Source organism: Rhinoderma darwinii, chromosome 1 (assembly GCF_050947455.1).
Source record: "Rhinoderma darwinii isolate aRhiDar2 chromosome 1, aRhiDar2.hap1, whole genome shotgun sequence".
NCBI classification, from domain to species: Eukaryota; Metazoa; Chordata; class Amphibia; order Anura; family Rhinodermatidae; genus Rhinoderma; species Rhinoderma darwinii.
Genome location: NC_134687.1, coordinates 449,383,790 through 449,406,563, shown reverse-complemented (window position 1 = coordinate 449,406,563; position 22,774 = coordinate 449,383,790). Strand labels below are relative to the sequence as shown.

General features: G+C 41.1%; 1 protein-coding gene across 1 annotated transcript in view; it reads left to right on the top strand.

Annotated features, from left to right (window-relative positions):
* Positions 1-22,774, top strand: part of GGT5 (gamma-glutamyltransferase 5) — a 104,773-nt gene that overhangs the window by 64,508 nt on the left and 17,491 nt on the right. Inside the window, exons 5-10 of the mRNA XM_075831915.1 lie at positions 5,232-5,389; positions 6,056-6,202; positions 8,587-8,726; positions 13,713-13,903; positions 16,172-16,266; positions 19,612-19,724. Of these exons, the coding sequence (XP_075688030.1) occupies positions 5,232-5,389; positions 6,056-6,202; positions 8,587-8,726; positions 13,713-13,903; positions 16,172-16,266; positions 19,612-19,724 (844 nt within the window). The remainder of the gene's footprint in view (positions 1-5,231; positions 5,390-6,055; positions 6,203-8,586; positions 8,727-13,712; positions 13,904-16,171; positions 16,267-19,611; positions 19,725-22,774) is intronic.

Sequence of the window (22,774 nt, the reverse complement as noted above, 5' to 3'; positions counted from 1 at the left end):
GTTCATATCATCCCGGCAGTGGCGCTGTTAAGCATATGGAGTGTGTATGGTAGTAGGAAATAATCTATCTTCAGGCTTGAGTCACTAATACTAACAGAGAAGCATGGGCCACGTGATATCTGAGCAAGGTAGACCTCTGTCATATGTAAGGTTTGATACTACAGTAAGCATTGTTGAAAGGCTAGTACTGTGGCGAGCAATGTAATACTTAAAATATCAAAAACCACCAACCTCCCGCATTTGGTGGAGAACCCAGCATCAGGTAATATCTGAAAGGAAAGGAGGAGGGTAGTTTGACACTTGATACATATACTCTAGTGCAGACAAGAAATAAAATATAATGACTCAAAGAGCATTAGTTTGTGGTTAACAACAACTATATCCAATGATAATCTCAATTAAGGCTTCTAGGATGAAGGACGTCCAATTTAAGGGGTAATTAAACTTTTAAAAAAACGTCTGACATGTTATAGTGACATGTCAGAGATTTTGATCGGTGGGGGTCTGAGCACTGAGACCCCCTCCGATAGCTTAAACAAAGCGACAGAAGGGCTTGGGTGAGCGCTGAGCAGCTTAGTTTCTGAAAGTCTGTGAGCCTGTACACTAATTGCCCGTCTTTCCGAGAAAAGCCGATTAGAAACGAAGCGGCTCAGCACTCACCCGAGCGCTTCTGCCACTCTGTTTAAGCCCTTGGTGCGGGTCTCAGTTCTTGGACCCTCACCAATCAAATGTCACTATGACATGTCAGAAGTTTTTTTTTTTAAGTTTTAGTTAACTTTTAAACATTTACATCATTTCACGTTGTTTGAGGAAGTCATCTCTGTCGCCAACCCAAGGCTGGGTGGTGGGATCCAGTAAATATTATGATATTTGAGCTGGCGAATTTCATGCCCCACTTCTATATAGTAGGCGGGGATACGGAATTCAGTTTTACGGCTACATATGGTGGATTTGTTTTTTAGATATCCGATCTTTGATTTTCAGTGTCGTTTCCCCAACATAACCCAATCCACAGGGGTATTTGATGAGATATACAATGTGATTGGAGTCACAGGTATAGTGGCCATTAATCTGGATTTTTTTGGTCTGGTTCTAGGATGTTTAAATGAGGAACCCTTTTGTATATTATTACACTGGGCACATACCAGTCACGGGAATGTGCCAGGATTTTGGCTGTCTGAGATGGTGGATTGAACTCTGTATGTTTAGCGCGGCCAGCGTCAGCCCTGACCAGATTATCCCATGTTTTTTTTTTTTTCTTACATTAAGACATTATGGGTGTTTCCCTAATGGTTTCTGGATGTCCCTTCTGTAATACGTGTCAATGATTGTTCATAATGTGTCTAATTTGTATGCGGTTTGTGGTGTATGTGGATACACAAGTCACACTGTTCTGTTTCTTTGTGTCTAGTACTTGATTTCAGTAATTCTTGTATAGTGTGTTTTTGGATGTGTTTAGAATCTCAGATGGCTAGCCTCTATTCTGAAATTTGACTGTCATGTCATTAAGTCTCAGTGTGCATCTGTCGCTGTGAGACACTGTGCATTTTTCCCTGAGAATTTTTTCCCAACTAATCATGTAATTCATTATGCCTTTGTACTTGAGCGACATAATTTCCTTATACATGATTCAGATTTCTCCCTTCATTTTGGTCTCACAATAAATAAATGCATTACATCTGGCCATCCCTACTGCCGAACTCTCAATTTTTTTTCCAGGAGTCTATATTGATGAAACTCCTAAAACTTAAATATTGAAAAGACGCGGATGTTGGATTTAAAGACCAAATTCATGAACGGCCGAAGTTCTTGGTCCACTACAATATCCTGCAATAATTGTATTCCGGCACTCAGCCAAGATTAAAGGTTCAGCTCCAAAATAAGATTGCAGAAATATTCCATCTGAAAATTTTGGAGCTTAATTCTAAAACCATTATTCACAACAACAATATTTCCCCACACTTTTCTAAAAGAGCTTGTAGATTCCAGTTTCATCAGGACATATTTGATAGCCAAAAGGAGCTATATCAGTAGTCCCTTAAAGGAAGCAGCTTTAACTTGTACAAGTTCTAGCTGTACCTATCTAAGCTAAAACAAGAATTAAGGTACAAATGGAATTCCTTAAGAGTCTCTGTGTCAGCCTGCCAAATGTAAAAAAACATCATCAATAAAACAATACCATGTCAATACATTCTTGTGAAACAATTTATTAGTGTCTTCATAGTGTTTGTCAAAGAACTTCATAACCATAACTGCGAAAGTTGGTGCAACATTCCATCGCAGATTCTGTTAATTGTTGATTCAAATTTGGATTCAAATAGTTCAATAGTACAAAAAATAGTAGTTCATTAATCAATGCAATCTCCGCGTTCGTTTACTCGGTATCTTCCCTTAGTGTGTTGTTAACAACCTGAACCCCAGTTCAGTTGGGATATTAGTGCAAAGGCTAGTTATGTCCATGATGGCTAGGGTACACCGGGACCAAGCGCAGCATAAATTATTCATTTTATTGGTAAAGTTCGAGAAGTCCTTGAAATAAGACTTGCTGTTCTGGGCATAGGGTCTAAGGAGAGTGTCTAGGATCTTAGCAAGAGCTTGAAAAATGGAGCCTGTGTCTGAGACTATGGGCCAACCGGGTAGCTCCCTAAGACATTTATGTTCTTGAGGGAGTGTATAAAAGTACAGGAGTACGCGGAAAATCCGGTCTTATATAGTCTGCCAAGTTTTTGGAAATTAAATGCTTATGGACTGCTCCTTCAATTACAGTGCTGTAAAAAAGTAAATGCCCCTCACCCGATTTCTTCTATATTTGCTATTTTGCCACATTTAAATGTTTCAGGTTGTCCCACTAATATTAATATATAAGATAAAGGCAACACAACTAAATACAAAATGCACCTTTTAAATTATAATTCCATTTATTGAGGATTAAGATTTATTTAAAACCTATATCCCCCATGTGGAAAGTAATTGCCCCCTTAACCTAATAACTGGTTGTGCCACCCTTGGCGGTAACAACTGCAATTAAACTTTTGCAATAACTTGCAATGAGTCTTTTACATCGCTGTGGAAGAGTTTTGGTAGACTGGAAAGGTTCACCACTATTCTAAGTCTTATCTATTTGTGGATAATGGCTCTCACTGTGGTTTGCTGGAGTCCCAGAGATCTCTCGAGAACACGCTGTGTGTCTGTGCACTGCCAGAAGCTGGGCGTTGTGAAGAGAAGTGGATGATACTTCTAGTCACAACGCCCAGCTAGTAAAAGAAGTAAAAACGCCCAGATGTACATACACAATACACACCCACTTGTACATAACTTTAAACACGCCCAGTTGTACTTAAGAAAGGCTCATTTGCATAAATATAAAAATGGTCATAACTTGGCCAAAAATGATCGTTTTAAAAAAAAAAACTAAAAAAAAACGTTACTCTTATCTACATTGCAGCGCCGATCTGCTGGAATAGGAGATAGGGGTTGCAAAATCTGGTGACAGAGCCTCTTTAAGTAATGTTTATATTCCTCAGTTCTGCCAATAATCATGAGTGAGGCTAGGGAAATTCAACCCAATTGTCAATTGACTTTGGTTAACTGGTTGATTTAGTAGCTAAGGGGGCAATGACTTTTTCACATAGGGCCAGGTAGGGCTAAACAGCATTTTTCCTTAAATTAATTAAATCATAATGTAAAAATAGCATTTCGTGTTTACTTTGGTTATCTTTGTCTAACATTAAAAGTAGTTTAATGAACTGAAACATTCAAGTGTGGCAAATAGAGCGCAAAAACTTTTTCACAGCACTGTAAATTGTTAAAGGGTTATTTCTATCTCATTTATGACATATCCACAGTATATGCCATAAAGGTCTGATAGATATCGGTCCCAGCTCTGGGACCTGCACCTATATTTAGAATGAGGGTCATCCGAACCCCATTCCAGTGGTCAAAGCAGTGGCAGACCGCAAATTCCAAGCAGAAACTAAGTGGAGAGTTGGCTCTATCCATTCTGTTCTATGGGAGTTACGTAAACAGGCAAGGAGCGCTCCAAAACGTGGTGTGGCATTTACTTATAGTTTACTACCTATTTGTGTGTGTCTCTTTTAATGGGCTACTATGGGTATATATATAGTTACATACATATCAATCCTTATTGATCCAAATATCTCATGGAGGAGTTGCAGTGATTTCATACATGGGATATAGAACTTTGACCTATTTCTTTCTACATCCTCTCCCTAAATGTTTTTCTATATGGCCGATATCTTTCTTTAGATAGTGTAATTGGCTACGTCTGTGTTTTAATTACCCCTACTCATTGTCTCCTAACTTCAGACTATAGGTTTTCCATTCCAATAGCTGATGCTTCCATACAAGATTGGTACCGATAGCCACATTACCCACCGTCCTTTCAGTTTTGAACCTGTTTTATACAATATTTAAATTTTATGTCAGCACACCTCTTTTCGCAATAACCTATAGTCTTTCTAATTGAATGTTTGTGTTTTTCTTTATTCTTCAGCCTGATGAAGGGTGAAATAACCCATATGTTGTTATTATATGTGATTTACTAAATTCACCAGAGGTGACTCATGGTTCTGAGTATAAAAGTGTGAAAATAAAATCACTTGAAGCATACCCTACTTCTAAAGTGTTGTTCCAGTTTTTTGTGCCCCAAAATAAATTAACCTCAGACCAAACGCCAACATGAATTCAGACCGCAAACCCTTGAAGAGGCTCTGTCACCACATTATAAGTGGCCTATCTTGTACATGATGTGATCGGCGCTGTAATGTAGATTACAGCAGTGTTTTTTATTTAGAAAAAACAATCATTTTTGACAGAGTTATGACCTATTTTAGCTTTATGCTAATGAGTTTCTTAATGGACAACTGGGCGTGTTTTACTTTTTGACCAAGTGGGTGTTGTGGAGAGAAGTGTATGACGCTGACCAATCAGCGTCATACACTTCTCTCCATTCATTTACACAGCACATAGCGTGATAGCTATATCGCTATGTGCAGCCACATACACAAACACTAACGTTACTGCAGTGTCCTGACAGTGAATATACATTACCTCCAGCCAGGACGTGAGGTCTACTCAGAATCCTGACACTTCGCAACGTTTCTATGAGATTTGCAGCATGTCTAACCATTTTGGTATTTCCTTTTTACTATTTCCTATTGTGTATTTTCTTATGACAAATGTTGATATATATGTATCCATGTATCTGCCAGTCAGCTGTTTTGTAAAGACAAAGAAGTATTAAAAGCAGGAGATACTGTAAACTTCACCCAACTGGCACATACCCTCCAGACTGTGGCAGACGAAGGTGCTGACAGCTTTTATAGTGGTTCCATAGCAAAGAAAATGATAGAAGATCTGAAATATCAAGGTGAGCCGAAACTGATAAGCTATTCATTTACTGAGAAGGGAAATTCACTGGCTGTATAAACGTTTAAAATAAATTTAATTTGATTAATCTAAAAAAGTGGGCACTAATACCAAAAGGATCTGAGTACTGGTCGTTGGCAACACAGATGCCTTTGATAAAGTGTCTGAAGTATATTGGTTCAGTGTTCATACACCAATAAGACACTATACAAAGGCAGTCACAAATGTAATGCTGGTCTGTTTGCTATTAAGAAGCAAAATTCCCTATGTGTTTCTGCACCCTTATCTTATCAGGGGAGCGTCTTCATGGGTACAAATTGCCTAAATAGTTCTAAATGCCGGTCAGCACATATTATGCGGTGTTTGTTTTCCGGCGTGCACTGGACACTGATGACTGGTGTTGCCAACGCCTTTTGGCATTAATGCCCACTTGTTTATATTAATCAAATGAAACTTATTTTAAACGTTTATACAGGCAGTGAATTTCTATTTACAATTTAAAAGTACACTATCCACACTGAATTTTTGGAATTTTCATTTACTGAGAATTGGAAGCATGAATATATTGATACATTTTTTCACTGTATTTTTTTCTTTTATTAATCTAATTATTGTATTATTTATTTAGATAATTATCTACATTTTCTTTCATTGCTTTTTGCACTAGGAAGCAAACTCACACTGGAAGATTTTAAAAATTACAAGGCGCAAATTGTAAGACCATTGAATGTGTCTCTAGGAAACTACAGGTTGTATACACCTCCCCCACCAGCAGGGGGAGCTGTCCTCAGCTTCATTCTTAAAATTCTTGAAGGTAAGTTTCCAGATTTACAAGTTCCCTAGGGAGGCACGCTTGCATGCTACAAAAGAATATAATAATTTTTTATGTTCATAATGTGAAATAAAAATGTGTCAAAATTATGTTGATCGTAAAAGCAAAATTTGCATACCCTGTTAAGATCAGGAGTGGAAGCATGTAGGAGCAATTGAGTGCTCCGCCCCCGCAATGCTAACACCGCTATGCCATCACACGCTGTAAGCTGCACGCTGATGCTGTGGCTCTAGCTGTCACGCTGAGCGATCTATGCTGAGTGAGCCACACTACCTGCTGCTCATATCCGCTATCCACTACATACTACCCGTGACCGGACACCCGCTACCCAATACCGGCTACCCGTTACCTGGAGAGAAGGGGACAAGCCGCTCGCTTGCCTGCCTACCTTCCTGGAGAACCGTGGACTCCGCTATCGGAGCACTTCAACCGGCTCTGACTGGCTGTGGTCCTGGTCGGGGCTCCCGCTAGCTGGAAGTTACAGCTCCTGGAAGTGAAGGGCCGCAGGATGTGGATGCCGCAGCTATCTGAATTGGGTGAGATCTGCCCTTGAGATACTATATAGGGATGTCGATGCATGCGTAGATTGGATCATGCCTAAAATTGGTCGACTGGACTGCTTCCATAAGTGTAATACCTCAGCAAGTTGCACAGCAGATTGCACCGCATTGTATTTGTTTATAAATATAAAAAAAAAAAATTATACATTAGTTAAAATCTATATTGTCTCTGGAAACTGGGTTGGCATATTATATAAACGCTGGGTGTTTGAGTATTTACTTTTTTTCCCCCTGATACTGCTTTGGAATTAGGGTTCTGAACAATAATGGAAATTGCATAAATTGCAAAATTTGACGTACTTAACAATACTATACTAACCCTGACTGGATTATCTTATATAAAATAATGGCACCAAAGTGTCTTAAATCACTTAGCCCATCAAAGGAGGGGAAAACCCTTGGAAAAATGGATACGTTTTTGCATCACCGGCACAAGCTAGCATAACCAGAGCAACAACTAAAATAACTGACGAGCACTCAGAAAACACATGAATTTTGGTGTGTTGGGTTATTACTTTGATATGGAACGTTAGGGATATAGGGGATAAACTTAAAAGATTACAACTATTTGGATACTTTTAAAACAAAATTTCCTTCAATTATTTGCATATTAGAAACTCACTTAACGAAGGATACGTTAAGCAGGATACAGAATAACCGTTAGGCGCAACAATTTCACTCAACACACACCTCCTTTTTTAGGGGAGTAAGTGTTTACCAGAAACAAGGATGCTACAAAAAGGGAGCCATCATATATTCTAACATGTTTAGATCAAAATCCAATCAAATGCAGTAATTCCCTTTTCCAACCCTTTTCTAATTCGCATGATGCAACAATCCCTGAGGATCCCACAGAGCTAACATTGCCTGACAGGGCGGCCAGAGCTTGCGGGCAGGGCAGCCTCTGCTGTGTCGGGAAGCGCCAGTTATAACGGTCCAAATATGGACAGTTATGTCACTGGATCTTTTCGATGCATATGTTTGCTGAAGGCCTGTGAGAGAAGTCATACAATGGCAATAAAAGGCCCCAATGTTAAAAATAAGTAACTGTTTTTTTTGCGGGATCCAGAGAGATGGAGAAGCATAGTCTACTACGCTATTCTATCCTTTAAAAAAAAGGTATACTGACCTATACCAACCCGACGGACATTCTAACTAACGCTAACTGAGCCCTATGTACACGTTCAGTGTATTGTACGTCAGGAGCTTTCCCGACATACACGCAAAGCATAGGGCCTATCCGTCATCAGCGCAGGGCCTTACAGTGACGTTTCAGACCATGTGACCACTGCAGCCAATCACAGGATGCCGGCCTGGATGACGTCAGTGGGCCGTCCTCCTGGGATGACACTTCATCCCATGTGACCGCCGCTGCAGCCAATCACAGGCTGCAGCGGTCCCTGGAATTTCCTGTGGCGCACAGTGCAAATATGCTACGTGCTTTTACGCAGTGTATCCGCCCCGTGTGAACTCAGCCTTACAGTTCCCTCTTACCTGTCCTGAGCTCCGTGGATGTATCACGTGAAGAGTGAGAGGGAAGAATGTAATATTAAGTTTATTATATTTATAGTCAAAAACTCCATACTAGAAATTGACCATTAGATCATTTATAGCGCAAAAAGCAAATATACGAATGCTATAAAAATGTATAACGATTGCTATAAGTAACAATAACTGAAATAAATGGCATTGGAGCAGGGTACTTCTTTATTTAGTGATGGGGTAAGAAACTGGCAATATGTCATTGACCATGAATCTAAATTTAGATGATACAACTGAAAACTAAATTTGGACATCTGGTTTTAGGATATAATTTTAATAAGGTCGCCATGCAGAATGTGCCTGACCAGATAGAGACCTATCATCGCATTGCAGAAGCCTTCAAATTTGCAAATGGACACAGAGATAAACTTACAGACCCTGTGAGATCTGCCAACATTCAAGAGGTATGAAACAAAGTAGAACGTTAGCATCACTGATAAACTGCAAATGAAAAAAACCGGATCTTTTTATTTTGTACTTTTTTTAAACACATTGCTGGTGTTTGATATTAGAGCCAGTTGACAAGGTTGTTAACACCAACACCCCTATCAGCTTTGTTAAATTGTTCTAAATCTTTAGTAAACAGCATAAGGCCTCATTTACACGAGCGTGTGCGTTTTGCGCACGCAAAAAAACGCTGCGTTTTGCGTGCGCAAAAGGCAATTGACAGCTCCGTGTGTCATCCGTGTATGATGCGCGGCTGCGTGATTTTCGCGCAGCCGCCATCATAGAGATGAGGTAGTCGACGCCCGTCACTGTCCAAGGTGCTGAAAGAGCTAACTGATCGGCAGTAACTCTTTCAGCACCCTCGACAGTGAATGCCGATCACAATCTACACCAACCTGTGAATAAAAAAAGACGTTCACACTTACCATGAACTGCCTGCTTCCTCCAGTCCGGTCTCCCGGCCGTTGCCTTGGTGACGCGTCCCTCTCTTGTCATCCGGCCCCACCTCCCAGGATGACGCGGCAGGCCATGAGACCGCTGCAGCCTGTGATTGGCTGCAGCCTGTGCTTGGCCTGTGATTGGCTGCAGCTGTCACTTGGCCTGAATTGTCATCCCGGGAGGTCGGACTGGAGGAAGAAGCCGGGAGTTATCGGTAAGTCAGAACTTCTTTTTTTTTTTTACACGTATATGTATATTGTGATCGAAAGTCACTGTCCATGGTGCTGAAACAGTTTAAGTCTTTCAGCACCGTGGGCAGTGACTGTCTCCTGACGTCGCGTACCCGAACATTTTTTGCCGGGTTCGGTTAAAACGAGTTCGGCCGAACCCGGTGAAGTTCGGTGCGCTCATCTCTAATTTGACACTCCGTTTGGATGTTTGTAACCAGAAAAGCACGTGGTGCTTTTCTGTTTACATTCAGGAGTTTGACAGCTCTTGCGTGATTTTCGCGCATGCAACGCAGGACCGTCAGTGTGGCATGCGTTGTTTTCACGCACCCATTGAAGTCAATGGGTGCGTGTTGCGTGAAAAACGCAAGAATATAGAACATGTCGTGAGTTTTACGCAACGCACTCACGCTGCGCAAAATTCACGCATCGTCTAAACAGCCCCATAGACTATTATAGGTGCGTACGACACGCGTGAAAAGCACGCGCGTCGCACGCGCGTATAATACGCTCGTGTAAATGAGGCCTTAAAGCTATGGACACCTTTGGATAAAAAATTTATTTTATTGAATTAAATGTATTATGTGGTAAAAAAAACAAAACATTTTTGTGGTTTGGTTTAATGAAAAATGTTGCTCTATTTAAAGAAACTAAAAACTAAAATAAAGTTTATTAAAAAAAAAAGTGCACAGTAAAAAAGAAAAAAAAATGGCAGTAGATTTGTTTTGCAAAAGTGTCAAAACGTGACACTAAGGCTATGTTCACACGGAGTATTTTGCCGAGTTTTTTGACGCGGAAACCGCGTCGCAAAACTCGGCAAAAGCGGCCCGAAAATGCGTCGGCGGCTTTTCCCCGCGAGCAGTAAAACTGCCTCGCGGGAAAAAGAAGCGACATGCCCTATCTTCGGGCGTTTACGCCTCTGACCTCCCATTGACTTCAATGGGAGGCAGAGAAAGCGTATTTCACAGTGTTTTATGCCCGCGGCGCTCAATGGCTGCGGGCGAAAAACGGCGCGAAAATTGGCGTGCAGGGAGAGGAAAATCTGCCTCAAAGTTCCAAACGGAATTTTGAGGCAGATATTCCTCCTGCAAAATACTCCGTGTGAACATAGCCTAAGGGTATGTTCACACGGCAAACCAAAAACGGCCATAAAATACGGAGCTGTTTTCAAGCAAAAACACCCCTGATTTTCAGCCGTTTTTTTACGGACATTTTGGAGCTGTTTTTCTATTGAGTCAATGAAAAACGGCTCCAAAAATGGCTCAAGAAGTGACATGCACTTCTTTTTACGCGTTGTTATTTGAAAATGAGGAGAAAATAACGCCCGTCGGAACAGAACGCCGTATTTCCCATTGAAATCAATGGGCAGATGTTTGTAGGCGTTCTGCTTCCGATTTTTCAAAATGTCTGAAAATAGGCCGTGTGAATATTATAGACCATACCCTTCCACCTTTCCCTTCCTGCAGCAGAATGGTCAGTAGTTTAGTCATATTTGATAAATTCAGAATAATTATCAGTATAGAATTGTTACAATTTCAATCATAATGGTAATTTGATTCACAGTGTAATTCATATAATGTATATATTAACATAATCTACATAAATATCAAGTAACTTTGCAAATATATGATTTACTTATCTTGTATTGATCCTGAAACATGTCTTTTTGCTCATGGTCATCCACAGCTGCATTCACAAGTCTACAGGCTGTTAAAGAGAACCTTTCACCTGCCCATACATGTGCAGCATGTAATGGGCAGGGCTGCACAAACCCTGGGGCACTTTAAAAAAAATTCCTATCCTCCTCTGTTATTTAAATATCGGTGCCGTTATATTTGGCGCCCGATATTTAAATAACCACGGAACTGTCAATGGGGCATGTAATTGGCAAGGGTGCATGTTACTATTGCTGTGACACTGTCCAATCAGCTACAGACAGTGTCACAGCAAGAGCTGGGGAGAGGAGAGCGTGAGCACGCGCAATACGGAGCTGTGCGTGCACACGCTCCCACCCTTCAGCTCTTGGCAGACGAGGACGACAAGGCTGTGATGGCTCGTGAGAGATCACAGTCTTGTCGTCCTTGTCTGCCAAGAGCTGAAGAGTAAGTGAGAGCGTGCACGCACAGCTTCGAACTGCATGTGCATAGACTCTCCTCTCTCCAGCTCTTGCTGTGACACTGTCCGTAGCTGATTGGACAGTGTCACAGCGATCTTACACGCCCCCATGCGAATTACATGCCCCATTGACAGTTCAGGGGGTCATTTAAATATCGGGCGCCAAATATAACGGCACCGATATCTAAATAAGGAGGATAGGAAAAAATGTAAAGTGCCCCAGGGTTTGTGCAGCCCTCCCCATTACATTCTGCACTCAGCTGCACATGTATGGGGAGGTGAAAGGTTCTCTTTAAGCTCAATTCTCACAGCACTCCCTCCTTGTTCATTGTCAGCCTATGTATACCTTTGTAGCCTACTTTTTTTTTTTTAATGAACTGTATATCTTATGTGTTTTTAAACATTTTCCAAATAGATTTTTCAAGTTCATCTAAAGGTCTTTTTACACCGGACAATATGGGCCATGAAAACGTGCACTGATCTACGAGACAGCTTGTTGATTGGCGCTCGTTTGCTCCTTTTACAAAGAGCAATGATTGGTTATGTATAGGGACGAGCAATTGTTATTGTGATACATACATTTCCATCATGTCGGCAGCACATCTCCTTGTTTACACAGGGAGATGTGCTGCCGACAACGATAATATTTTCTGCTGCATAAACAATACGATCAGTCGTTGGACGAGTGTTTGCTTGTTCATCAGCTGATCGTTGCCATATTTACACAGGGCAATAATCAGGAACGAGCGTTTTTACGAATGCTCATTTGCCCGATAATTACCCGTCTAAAAGGGCCTCTAGTTTATGAACTTCGATGTGATCGATATTAGGCTGGGTTCACACGACCTATTTTCAGACGTAATGGAGGCATTTTACGCCTCGAATTACGTCTGAAAAAACAGCTCCAATACATCGGCAAACATCTGCCCATTACTTTCAATGGGCTTTACGATGAACTGTGCCGACGACCTGTCATTTTACGCGTCGCTGTCAAAAGACGGCGCATAAAATTACAGCCTCGTCAAAAGAAGTGCAGGACACTGCTTGGGATGTAATTGGAGCCGTTTTTCATTGACTTCAATGAAGATCAGCTCCAAATTACGGCCGTAAAAGACGCCCCGCAAAACGCGAGTACATGCAATTACGTCTGCAATTCAGGAGCTGTTTTCTCCTGAAAACCGCTCGGTAATTTCAGACGTAATTGCAGTAAGGGTATGTTCACACGAGGGCGTCCGTTACGGCTGAAATTACGGGGATGTTTCAGCCTGAAAACATCCCCGTAATTTCAGCCGTAGCGGCATGTGCAGGCGCTTGAACGCTGCGTCATTTACGGCCGTAATTAGCGCTGCTATTCATTGGAGTCAATGAATAACGGCTCCAATTACGGCCAAAGAAGTGACAGGTCACTTCTTTGACGCGGGCGTTTAGTTACGCGCCGTCATTTGACAGCGGCGCGTAAATATACGCCTCGTGTGAACAGACAAACGTCTGCCCATTGCTTTCAATGGGCAGATGTTTGTCAGCGCTATTGAGGCGCTATTTTCAGACGTAATTCGGGGCCAAAACGCCCGAATTACGTCCGTAAATAGGCCGTGTGAACATACCCTTATCGTGTGCACATACCCTTAGGGTTATCCTGTGTGTTAGAGACACACAAAAGCCACTGTCAGCCGAGCTGTCGGTCCAGCTGAATGACGTATTCAGCTTACAGCCACGCTATGCAACTTCTATGTATGCATGCATACATAGAAGCTGCAACTATAAAGGAAATAACGTTTTTAATAAAAGTCCATTTTAAAAATATTAACACATAAGACAGACATTTTATAAATAAATAAAAAAGGGTACAAAGGTTTATATTGCCTTTAATTGTTTGCATTATGGGGAGATATGAAATGTTAAATACTTTTGTGTTTTATGGGGAGAAAAATGTTATAGCAGACATTGTACAGGTCACATTGCCTTACAAGAATGCTAAGCTGTCGCTTTTTTTTCTTGCAACGACCAGATGAAATGTATTCAGTTCTGGGTTACAATGCATTCTGTACACAGGACTAGTGTAAAATATGTAATGCAAAGTATTTACAAAGTTATTCAGATTTGTATCTTTTCTCACTAGCTTTTCTCTTATTTATTGTCTTTCTTTACTCATTTTCCTTTTAGTTTACAGACTCCTTTTTATCATACGCTTATGCAAAGGAAATCAGGAACAAAATTGATGACTTTGGTGATCATGACTTCCGGTTTTATAATTTGTCTGAAGTTAAAAATTCAGAGACCTTTGGCACCACTCACGTGTCTGTCATCAGCAAAGAGGGAAGCTCTGTGTCTGTCACTAGCTCCATCAATCACATGTAAGACACTGGCATGCGGTCTAATAGGGTGGGCTTTGGTGCTACTTTTTGTAATATAATTGTAAAAGTTCAAGTCATACTACAGTGTCCTACACTGCCTACTTAAAGATATTCTGTCACTAGTTTATTAATGTCCTAACTAATCTAATAGGTGCTATGATGCTGATAACTAGTGTGCAATTCTTTTTTCAAAAACTTTTATTATTTGCAAAGTTATGAGCATTTTTCTAAATATGCTAATTTGGCTACACTTGCCAGATAGGAGGTTACTCTTTCTTTTGACTCTGGGCGGTGTAATGTTTTCTGTATGATGCTGTCCAATCAGCATTATACCGTTCTCCTCTTCATAGCCCAGCGTGATCTCAGCTTCAGTCACAAGATCACGCTGTGTTGTCACTTCCAGCCCCAGGTCCTTCAACACAGCGACTCAGCGCTTCTCCAGGAAGACGGTCACAGCTGAAGCGGTGCATGAGTCGTCCTGGCACGGCTGAACGCGAAGCAGGGACCGTCTACCTGGAGGAGCCCTGAGTCCCTGTGTTGAAGGACCTGCGGCCGGAAGTGACTACAAAGCGTGATCCCGTGATTGAAGCTCAGATCCTGCTGGGCTGTGCATAGCAGAACTGTATGACGCTGGTACACAAAACATTACACTGCCCAGAGTGAAAAGAAAGAGTTACCTCCCTTTAGAAAGTATAGCCAAATTAGCATATTTCGAAAAATGCTCATAACTTTGCAAATAAAAGTTTTTGAAAAAAATAACACTATAGTTATCAGCATCATAGCGCCTATTAAATTAGTTAGGAGATAGGAAACTAATAAACTGGTGACAGAACCTCTTTAAGTATTGTCCACACTGTAGTTATCAGCATCATAACACCTATTAGAATAGTTAGGTAGAGAATTAATAATGTAGTGACAGATCATCTTTAAAGGGCAATTCGGGTACTATTTTACAATAATTACTCCCTCAGGTTAAAATCAATGACTCCGTTTAGTTTTTGAATTAGTCAAGTTAGAAAATTGTTCATGTTTTTGTGAATGTTACATACATGATTAATATAGCACAGCCTGTATAAAACAAGGTATGCAACATAGCTAACTTTAGGCAATTCCAGACATGAACTCTCAGGTCCCATGCACACGACCGTAAAATCACCCGTAATTACAGACCGTAATTACGGTCCATAATTACAGGCCCATTAATTTCTATGGCCGATGCACACCTTCCCGTATGTCTACGGGAGGGTGTCCGTGCCGTGAAACCGGCCGAAAAAAATAAGACATGTCCTATTTTCTTATTTTACGGACAGTGCTCCTATACTTTATAATGGGAGCACAGCCCGTAAAAACGTCCGGCTGCCCGCATCCGTCTGCGCCCGTAATTACGGGCACAGTCGTGTGTATGGAGCCTCACTCTTCAAACATCCACAAGCTTGTCACCTGGGGGTACTTATTATAATAGATATGGCATGCACAGTCAGGCTCCATTACAATAATTGGGTGATATAGAAACAGCTGAGTGCACATGTATATCCAATGCACTATAATGGAAAGTGACCATGCATGAGGGGACGACACATTGCTGGGAAGAATGGATTGTCTGGATCTACCAAGGTCCCAGTGGTTGTAACCCAACCGGACATTTATGGCATATCAAAAACCCAAAAAGGGTCTCCCGCTTAAACCCAATATTACATCCTACTAACATCACTTGTTCATTCTCCCACCCCAACACCTTATTTCTTATAGATTGTATGCTCGTATAGGTAAGGCTTGTTTACATTCTTTGTGTTCTTCTAAATGTTTTGTTCAGCTCTATACAAGATCATGGCTTGAAACAATTAAATAATATAATCAGAACTGCTACATAGTGTGATAGGAAATAGTTATAAAAGAAATGAACAAATATTTAATCAAAGTGTTGTTTAGAAAGAAGTTGCACATCAATTATGGGGAGAGAAGGAAAATATAAAACGGTTACTTTTTTTTTTGCACTTTCTTACATAGTTATAGGTTGGAAAAATACACATGTCCATTAGGTCCATCACCTTTTTTACATTTAGCTGTTTAAGAGGAAAGCAATACTAAATCGCCTGCCTAACTTTTACCAAGCCCTATAAAGGCTGTTATTTTATCCACCATTACTACTTCTTGTGGTAGGGCATTCCAATGGATGATTGCTTTTTGGTAAAGAATCCTTTCGTAGATTGATCTTTATGTATTCATTTCTGTAGGAACTTTTCTTTTTTTTCTTTTTCTGAATACTAGATTTGGCGCAATGATTTATTCGCCAAGTACAGGGATAATCTTGAATAATCAGCTAGCCGATTTCTGCAATATTCCTATGGTTTCCTTGAAGGAAGGTGAGATCTTATTATTTTTTTAATCCTATCTTTTCTGTACTTGTTTTTTGGTATGCATTAAAGTAGCTATTATTAAAGAAAACCCACTTGTCCCTCTACAACACTGTATTAAAAAAATAGAAAAATAAAACTTTACCTGAAAAGTATCTTTTGCTATAAAATTCAGGGGAGCCTGTATAAAAAATAGCACCAACCTTTTTGCTCATAATAAGTGACACCGCCAGATCACTAAAGGATTGTGGAGATTGGACCAAATCACCTGCTGAGTCTGAGGACCCTGCTGGAGAACCGCAGTCCTTTTAATGATTATAGTTGTATAATAGCATTTCCCAAACATGTGGCAGTGCCTAGTACCTTAGCTTCACCACTTACACTTGGGGGTTGGACTCCCACTAATCAAACATTGACGGCCTATCCAAGTAAGACAACATCAATGTTTTAGTTCCAAAAAAATTCTTAATGTACCTAATAGCTAATGAATAATTACAATGTGAAGCTTTTACCAGATTACTCCCTATTTTAGTTGTCTACATTTAAAAAAAAACATAGTAGGCATAATGCTTTTATAATGTACCTTTCTCTCTTTACCTTGGTAGCCTCATAATATTGAAATCCTTCAAATGTTAGGGCTCAGTAGGACACAGTATTTTAACTTTATGGAATTACTTTATTATTAACCCCTACAGGGCATACAGTTTCATTCATGAAAAGTTGTAGTTCCATCTATAACATATTGCTTGGTACATTACCAACTAGTAATGTAGTGTCTTCCAATTATAACTATGTGAATCAGACTATATGTAGTCCTATTTACATGTATCATTAAAGAAACACTCCCACAAAATGTTTTATGCTCAGGCTCGTTGGAAAGGCACATTATGTAAATTGTGGCGATCTTCTTACTGGTGGCTGTATTTGTGAGTTATCCACTAATGCCCTTCTGGTCCTCAGCTCTGTCATGTGACCAGCAATAGGACTCTCCAACTGCCACAGCATCTCATGTTTACAGGGTCGGCCTTAGGATAGATGGCACCCTGAGTAAAATTTTCTTTCGGCGCACCACCCCATAATAAAAAAATTCCCCATAAAAAAAATGTATAGTGCCCCCCGACAGTATAATGCCCTATATAGTGCCCCCACACAGTATAATGCCCCCTTAGTGCCCCCCATACAGTATAATAATAATATTTAATAATATATTATAATCCCTTCTAGGACACAGTGTTTTGTCCTCTAATCATGCCCACACAGTATTATGCCCCCTAAGTGCCACATGGAGTATATTGCCCCCCTGTATCGTGCCCTACACAGTATAATGTCTGCTTAGTGGCTTCCACACAGTAGAATGCCCCTCTCCCCTGGCTGCCACACACGGCACCCCCCTTGTAGATAGTGCCCTACTGTAGAGTGTGCCATACAGCCTCCCTGTAGACAGTGCCATAATCCCCCACCTCCTTCTTGCAAATCGTGCCATAATCCCCCAACTCCTCTTTATAGACAGTGTCATACATCCCCCACCTCCCCCTTGTAAACAGTGCCCCCCCCAAAAAAAAATATCCTACGCCGTTCCTACGGCGAACTGAGCTGTTCCACGACGGGATCCTTGCGTAGGCTGGTGTGATACTGTAGCCTAGTACAGAGTTTCCCAACCAAGAATTTTTAGAGAAAGACAGAAAAGCGCTAAAAACAAGTAGGGTATGTTCACACAGCGTTTTTTGTAAGGCAAAACAAATCTGCCTCAAAATTCCTTCAGGAATTTTGAGGCAGATTTCGAATTGACAGCATTGTTTGACCTTTTTTTTTTTTTTTGCATTTTTTTTTAAGCCGTTGAAGCTAATGCAAAAGACGCAGGCAAAAAAGCTCCAAACGAGCGCCACAGGTATTTTCTGCCTCCTATTAATTTCAATTGGAGTTCAGAGGTGGAAACCACTTGAAGACCATCAGCCCCCCACTCACAGTAAAATAACCATCAGCCCCCTTGTAGGTAGTGCCACACAGCCCCCTGTAGGTAGTGCCACACAGCCCCTTGTAAGTAGTGTCAATGGTTTCCGTTTGTCTCAGTTGTGCAAGGGTTCCGTCATTTTGACGGAATGAATAGCTTAGTGTGGCAGGGCTTAACGGGAGCCTGTAAAAATGACAATATACTGCAATACATTAGTATTGCAGTGTATTGTACCAGCGATACATCGCTGGTTTAAGTCCCCTAGGGGGACTGATAAACTGTTTAAAACAAGTGAAATTAAGTTTTTAGTAGAAAAAAAAAATATTAGGAGTTCAAAAAAAAACCACCTTTTCCCATTTTTTCTCTAAAGTAATGTAAAAAATAAGAAAGCAAACAAAATTGGTATCGCTGCTTCCGTTAAAGTCTGAACTATTACAATATAGTGTTATTTAACGCACACAGTGAACGCCGTAAAATAGAAAAAATGTAAAATGCCAAAATCGCTGTTTATTGGTCAACTTAGCTCTTAAAAAAAATTTACGAAAAAAAATGGTACTGATAAAAACTACAGCTCGTCCCGCAAAAAATAAGCCATCACACCGCTCACTCTATGAAAAATGTAAAAAAAGTTATGGCTCTCAGAATGTGGCGACACAAAACTATTTTTTTTAACTAAAAGTTTTTTTCTTTAAAAGTAGTAATATTAAAAAAAACTTCATAAATTTGGTATCACCGTAATCGTATTGAGCCAAAGACTAAGGTTAAGTTGGCATTTTTACCGCACGGTGAAAACTGTGAAAGCGAAAACCAAACAACAATCGAGGAATCTCAGTATTTTTCCAATTTCAGCCGCAAATAATTTTTTTTCCGTTTCCCAGTACATTTTATGGTACTTTAAATGCTACCAATAAAAACTACAACTCCTCCCGCAAAAAATAAGCCCTCACACCGCTCTTTTGACAGAAAATTGTTGTACCTCTTGGAAGGAGTGAAAATAGAAAATCAAAAAATGTCTCAGTCCTAAAGGGGTTAAGAAATTAAATCAGCACAGAATGTTGGATCTATTTAGATTAAAAAAAATTGTGCATCACCCTTTCACAGATGCCCTAGTATATAATAGTGTTAACAGCCACTGTTCGTTATTTATGGCACTCACTCCTCAGCCAGTTAATAGTACTGGTTGAGAATTACAAGTCCCTATATAATTCATAATAGCATTTAAAGGGGTTGTCCGGTTGTTAAAAACTAAAAGTGCCGCAAATGTTATAAATAAAAAAAACAAACCACTACTATTTCCTCATAAATTCCCCCGTTGATCCAGCACAGATGCTGAAAATACATTTTGATATTATTGTGCTGATTTCTAAAAAATTCACTAGGATTATTATTCCTTGGCATTGTAGGGATGCAGCCACCATCTTCCATGACACCAACCATTCTTCTCTCCGATGACAAGAGGTCCCAACTGGTAATAGGTGGTTCAGGTGGATTAAGGATTGTGAGTGCTACGGCACAGGTAAGTGTCCATACAGCAACAGAAAAATGGAAATTGCAATGAGACTATTTCATAGGGTTGGCAAAATGGTTGGCAATGAGGTGATTCTATATGATACCCAGTGGCGGATTAAGTAGACCAAACTTGGGCCCCCCTTCCTCACCGCCGCACCGTAACTATTTTTAACACTACTTTTTTGGGCAAGCATTAACAGTGTTACGATTCCCCTTGTCACAGGGCTGTGTCCCTACATACTGACAGTATCACACTGTGCAGGGACACAACCTCCTGACAAGGGGAATTGTCTATCAGTCCTGGACTGCAGAAAGACTTTTTGTGAAATACAAGGATTTCCTATAATAAACATGTCAGGAGAGGTGACAGATTCTCTATAAATCTAGTGACTCACAGGTGACGACGTAGTTTTTTTCCTCTTCTCCATCCAGTCCAGACTTTATGACTACTTTTCCCGGCCATGACCCATTTCTGCAGAATTTGCCACTCAGATGTCTTTGGCTCCTCACTTTTCCAACATTTCCACACCTATAAACAAAGATAATATTATCATGGTGCCACACACTTTGCCCCTAAATATAATAGCACCAAACACTGCGCCCCTGAATAAAATAGTACAAACACTGTGCCCCTAAATATTATAGCACCATAGACTGCGCCCCTGAATATAATTGTGTCAAACACTGTAGATAGCACCACACACAGCCCCCTGTAAATAGCGCTACACAGTCCTCCCCCTCTGTAAATAGCGTCACATAGCCCTCCCCCTCTTGTATATAGTGCTACACAGCAATCCCCCTTAGATATAGTGATACACAGCGCTCCCTTCTATATAGTGCTATACAACAATCCCCCCTTGTATATTGTGCTACACAGCGTCTCCCCCCTTGGACCTGCAGCTCTTGTAATTGCTCAGTATAATGTCCCCCGTAGCTGCCCCCACAGTATATTGCCACCCATAGCTGCCCCCACAGTATAATGCCCTTCATAGCTGCCTCTACACAGTATAATGCCCCATAGATGTGACACAGTATAATGCCCCCATAGCTGCGACACAGTATAATGCCCCATAGCTGCGACACAGTATAATGCCTCCATAGCTGCGACACAGTATAATGCCCCCATAGCTGCGACAGTATAATGCCTCCATAGCTGCGACAGTATAATGCCTCCATAGCTGCGACACAGTATAATGCCTCCATAGCTGCGACACAGTATAATGCCCTTCATAGCTGCCTCTACACAGTATAATGCCCCATAGATGTGACACAGTATAATGCCCCCATAGCTGCGACACAGTATAATGCCTCCATAGCTGCGACACAGTATAATGCCTCCATAGCTGCGACACAGTATAATGCCCCCATAGCTGCGACAGTATAATGCCCCCATAGCTGCGACAGTATAATGCCTCCATAGCTGCGACACAGTATAATGCCTCCATAGCTGCGACACAGTATAATGCCCTTCATAGCTGCCTCTACACAGTATAATGCATCCATAGCTGCGACACAGTATAAATCCTCCATAGCTGTGACACAGTATAATGCCTCCATAGCTGCGACACAGTATAATGCCCCATAGCTGTGACACAGTATAATGCCTCCATAGCTGCGACACAGTATAATGCCCCATAGCTGACACAGTATAATGCCCCATAGCTGACACAGTATAATGTCCCATAGAGGTGACACAGTATAATGCCCCATAGCTGACACAGTATAATGCCCCATAGCTGACACAGCATAATGCCCCATAGCTGACACAGTATAATGCCCCATAGAAGACACAGCATAATGCCCCATAGCTGACACAGCATAATGCCCCATAGAGGTGACACAGTATAAGGGTATGTTCACACGGCCAAATTTCAGACGTATATGAGGCGTATTATGCCTCGTTTTACGTCTGAAAATATGGCTACAATACGTCGGCAAACATCTGCCCATTCATTTGAATGGGTTTGCCGACGTACTGTGCAGACGACCTGTTATTTACGAGTCGTCGTTTGACAGCTGTCAAACGACGACCCGTAAATTTACTGCCTCGGCAAAGAAGTGCAGGGCACTTCTTTGCCACGTAATTTGAGCCGTTCTTCATTGAAATCAATGAAGCACGGCTCAAGGTTTACGAGCGTCTCAGATGCCTCGTAAATTACGAGGAGGAGCTTTTACGTGTGAAACGAGGCAGCTGTTAACAGCCTGTCTTTTCACACGTAACTGCCTCTCAGCGTGTGAACATACCCTAAGGGTATGTTCACACGGCCAAATTTCAGACGTATACGAGGCGTATTATGCCTCGTTTTACGTCTGAAAATATGGCTACAATACGTCGGCAAACATCTGCCCATTCATTTGAATGGGTTTGCCGACGTACTGTGCAGACGACCTGTTATTTACGAGTCGTCGTTTGACAGCTGTCAAACGATGACCCGTAAATTTACTGCCTCGGCAAAGAAGTGCAGGGCACTTCTTTGCCACGTAATTTGAGCCGTTCTTCATTGAAATCAATGAAGCACGGCTCAAGGTTTACGAGCGTCTCAGATGCCTCGTAAATTACGAGGAGGAGCTTTTACGTGTGAAACGAGGCAGCTGTTAACAGTCTGTCTTTTCACACGTAACTGCCTCTCAGCGTGTGAACATACCCTTAGGCTGGGTTCACACAACCTATTTTCAGACGTATACGAGGCGTATTATGCCTCGTTTTACGTCTGAAAATAGGGCTACAATACGTCGGCAAACATCTGCCCATTCATTTGAATGGGTTTGCCGACGTACTGTGCAGACGACCTGTTATTTACGCGTCGTCGTTTGACAGCTGTCAAACGACGACGCGTAAAAATACAGCCTCGTCAAAAGAAGTGCAGGACACTTCTTTGGACGTTTTTGGAGCTGTTTTCTCATAGACTCCAATGAAAACAGCTCCAAAAACGGACGTAAAAAACGGCGCGAAAAACGGCGCGAAAAATTCGAGTTGGTCAAAAAACGGTCACTACGTGTGCACATTGGTCACTAAGTGTGCACATACCCTAATGCCCCATAGCTGACACAGTATAA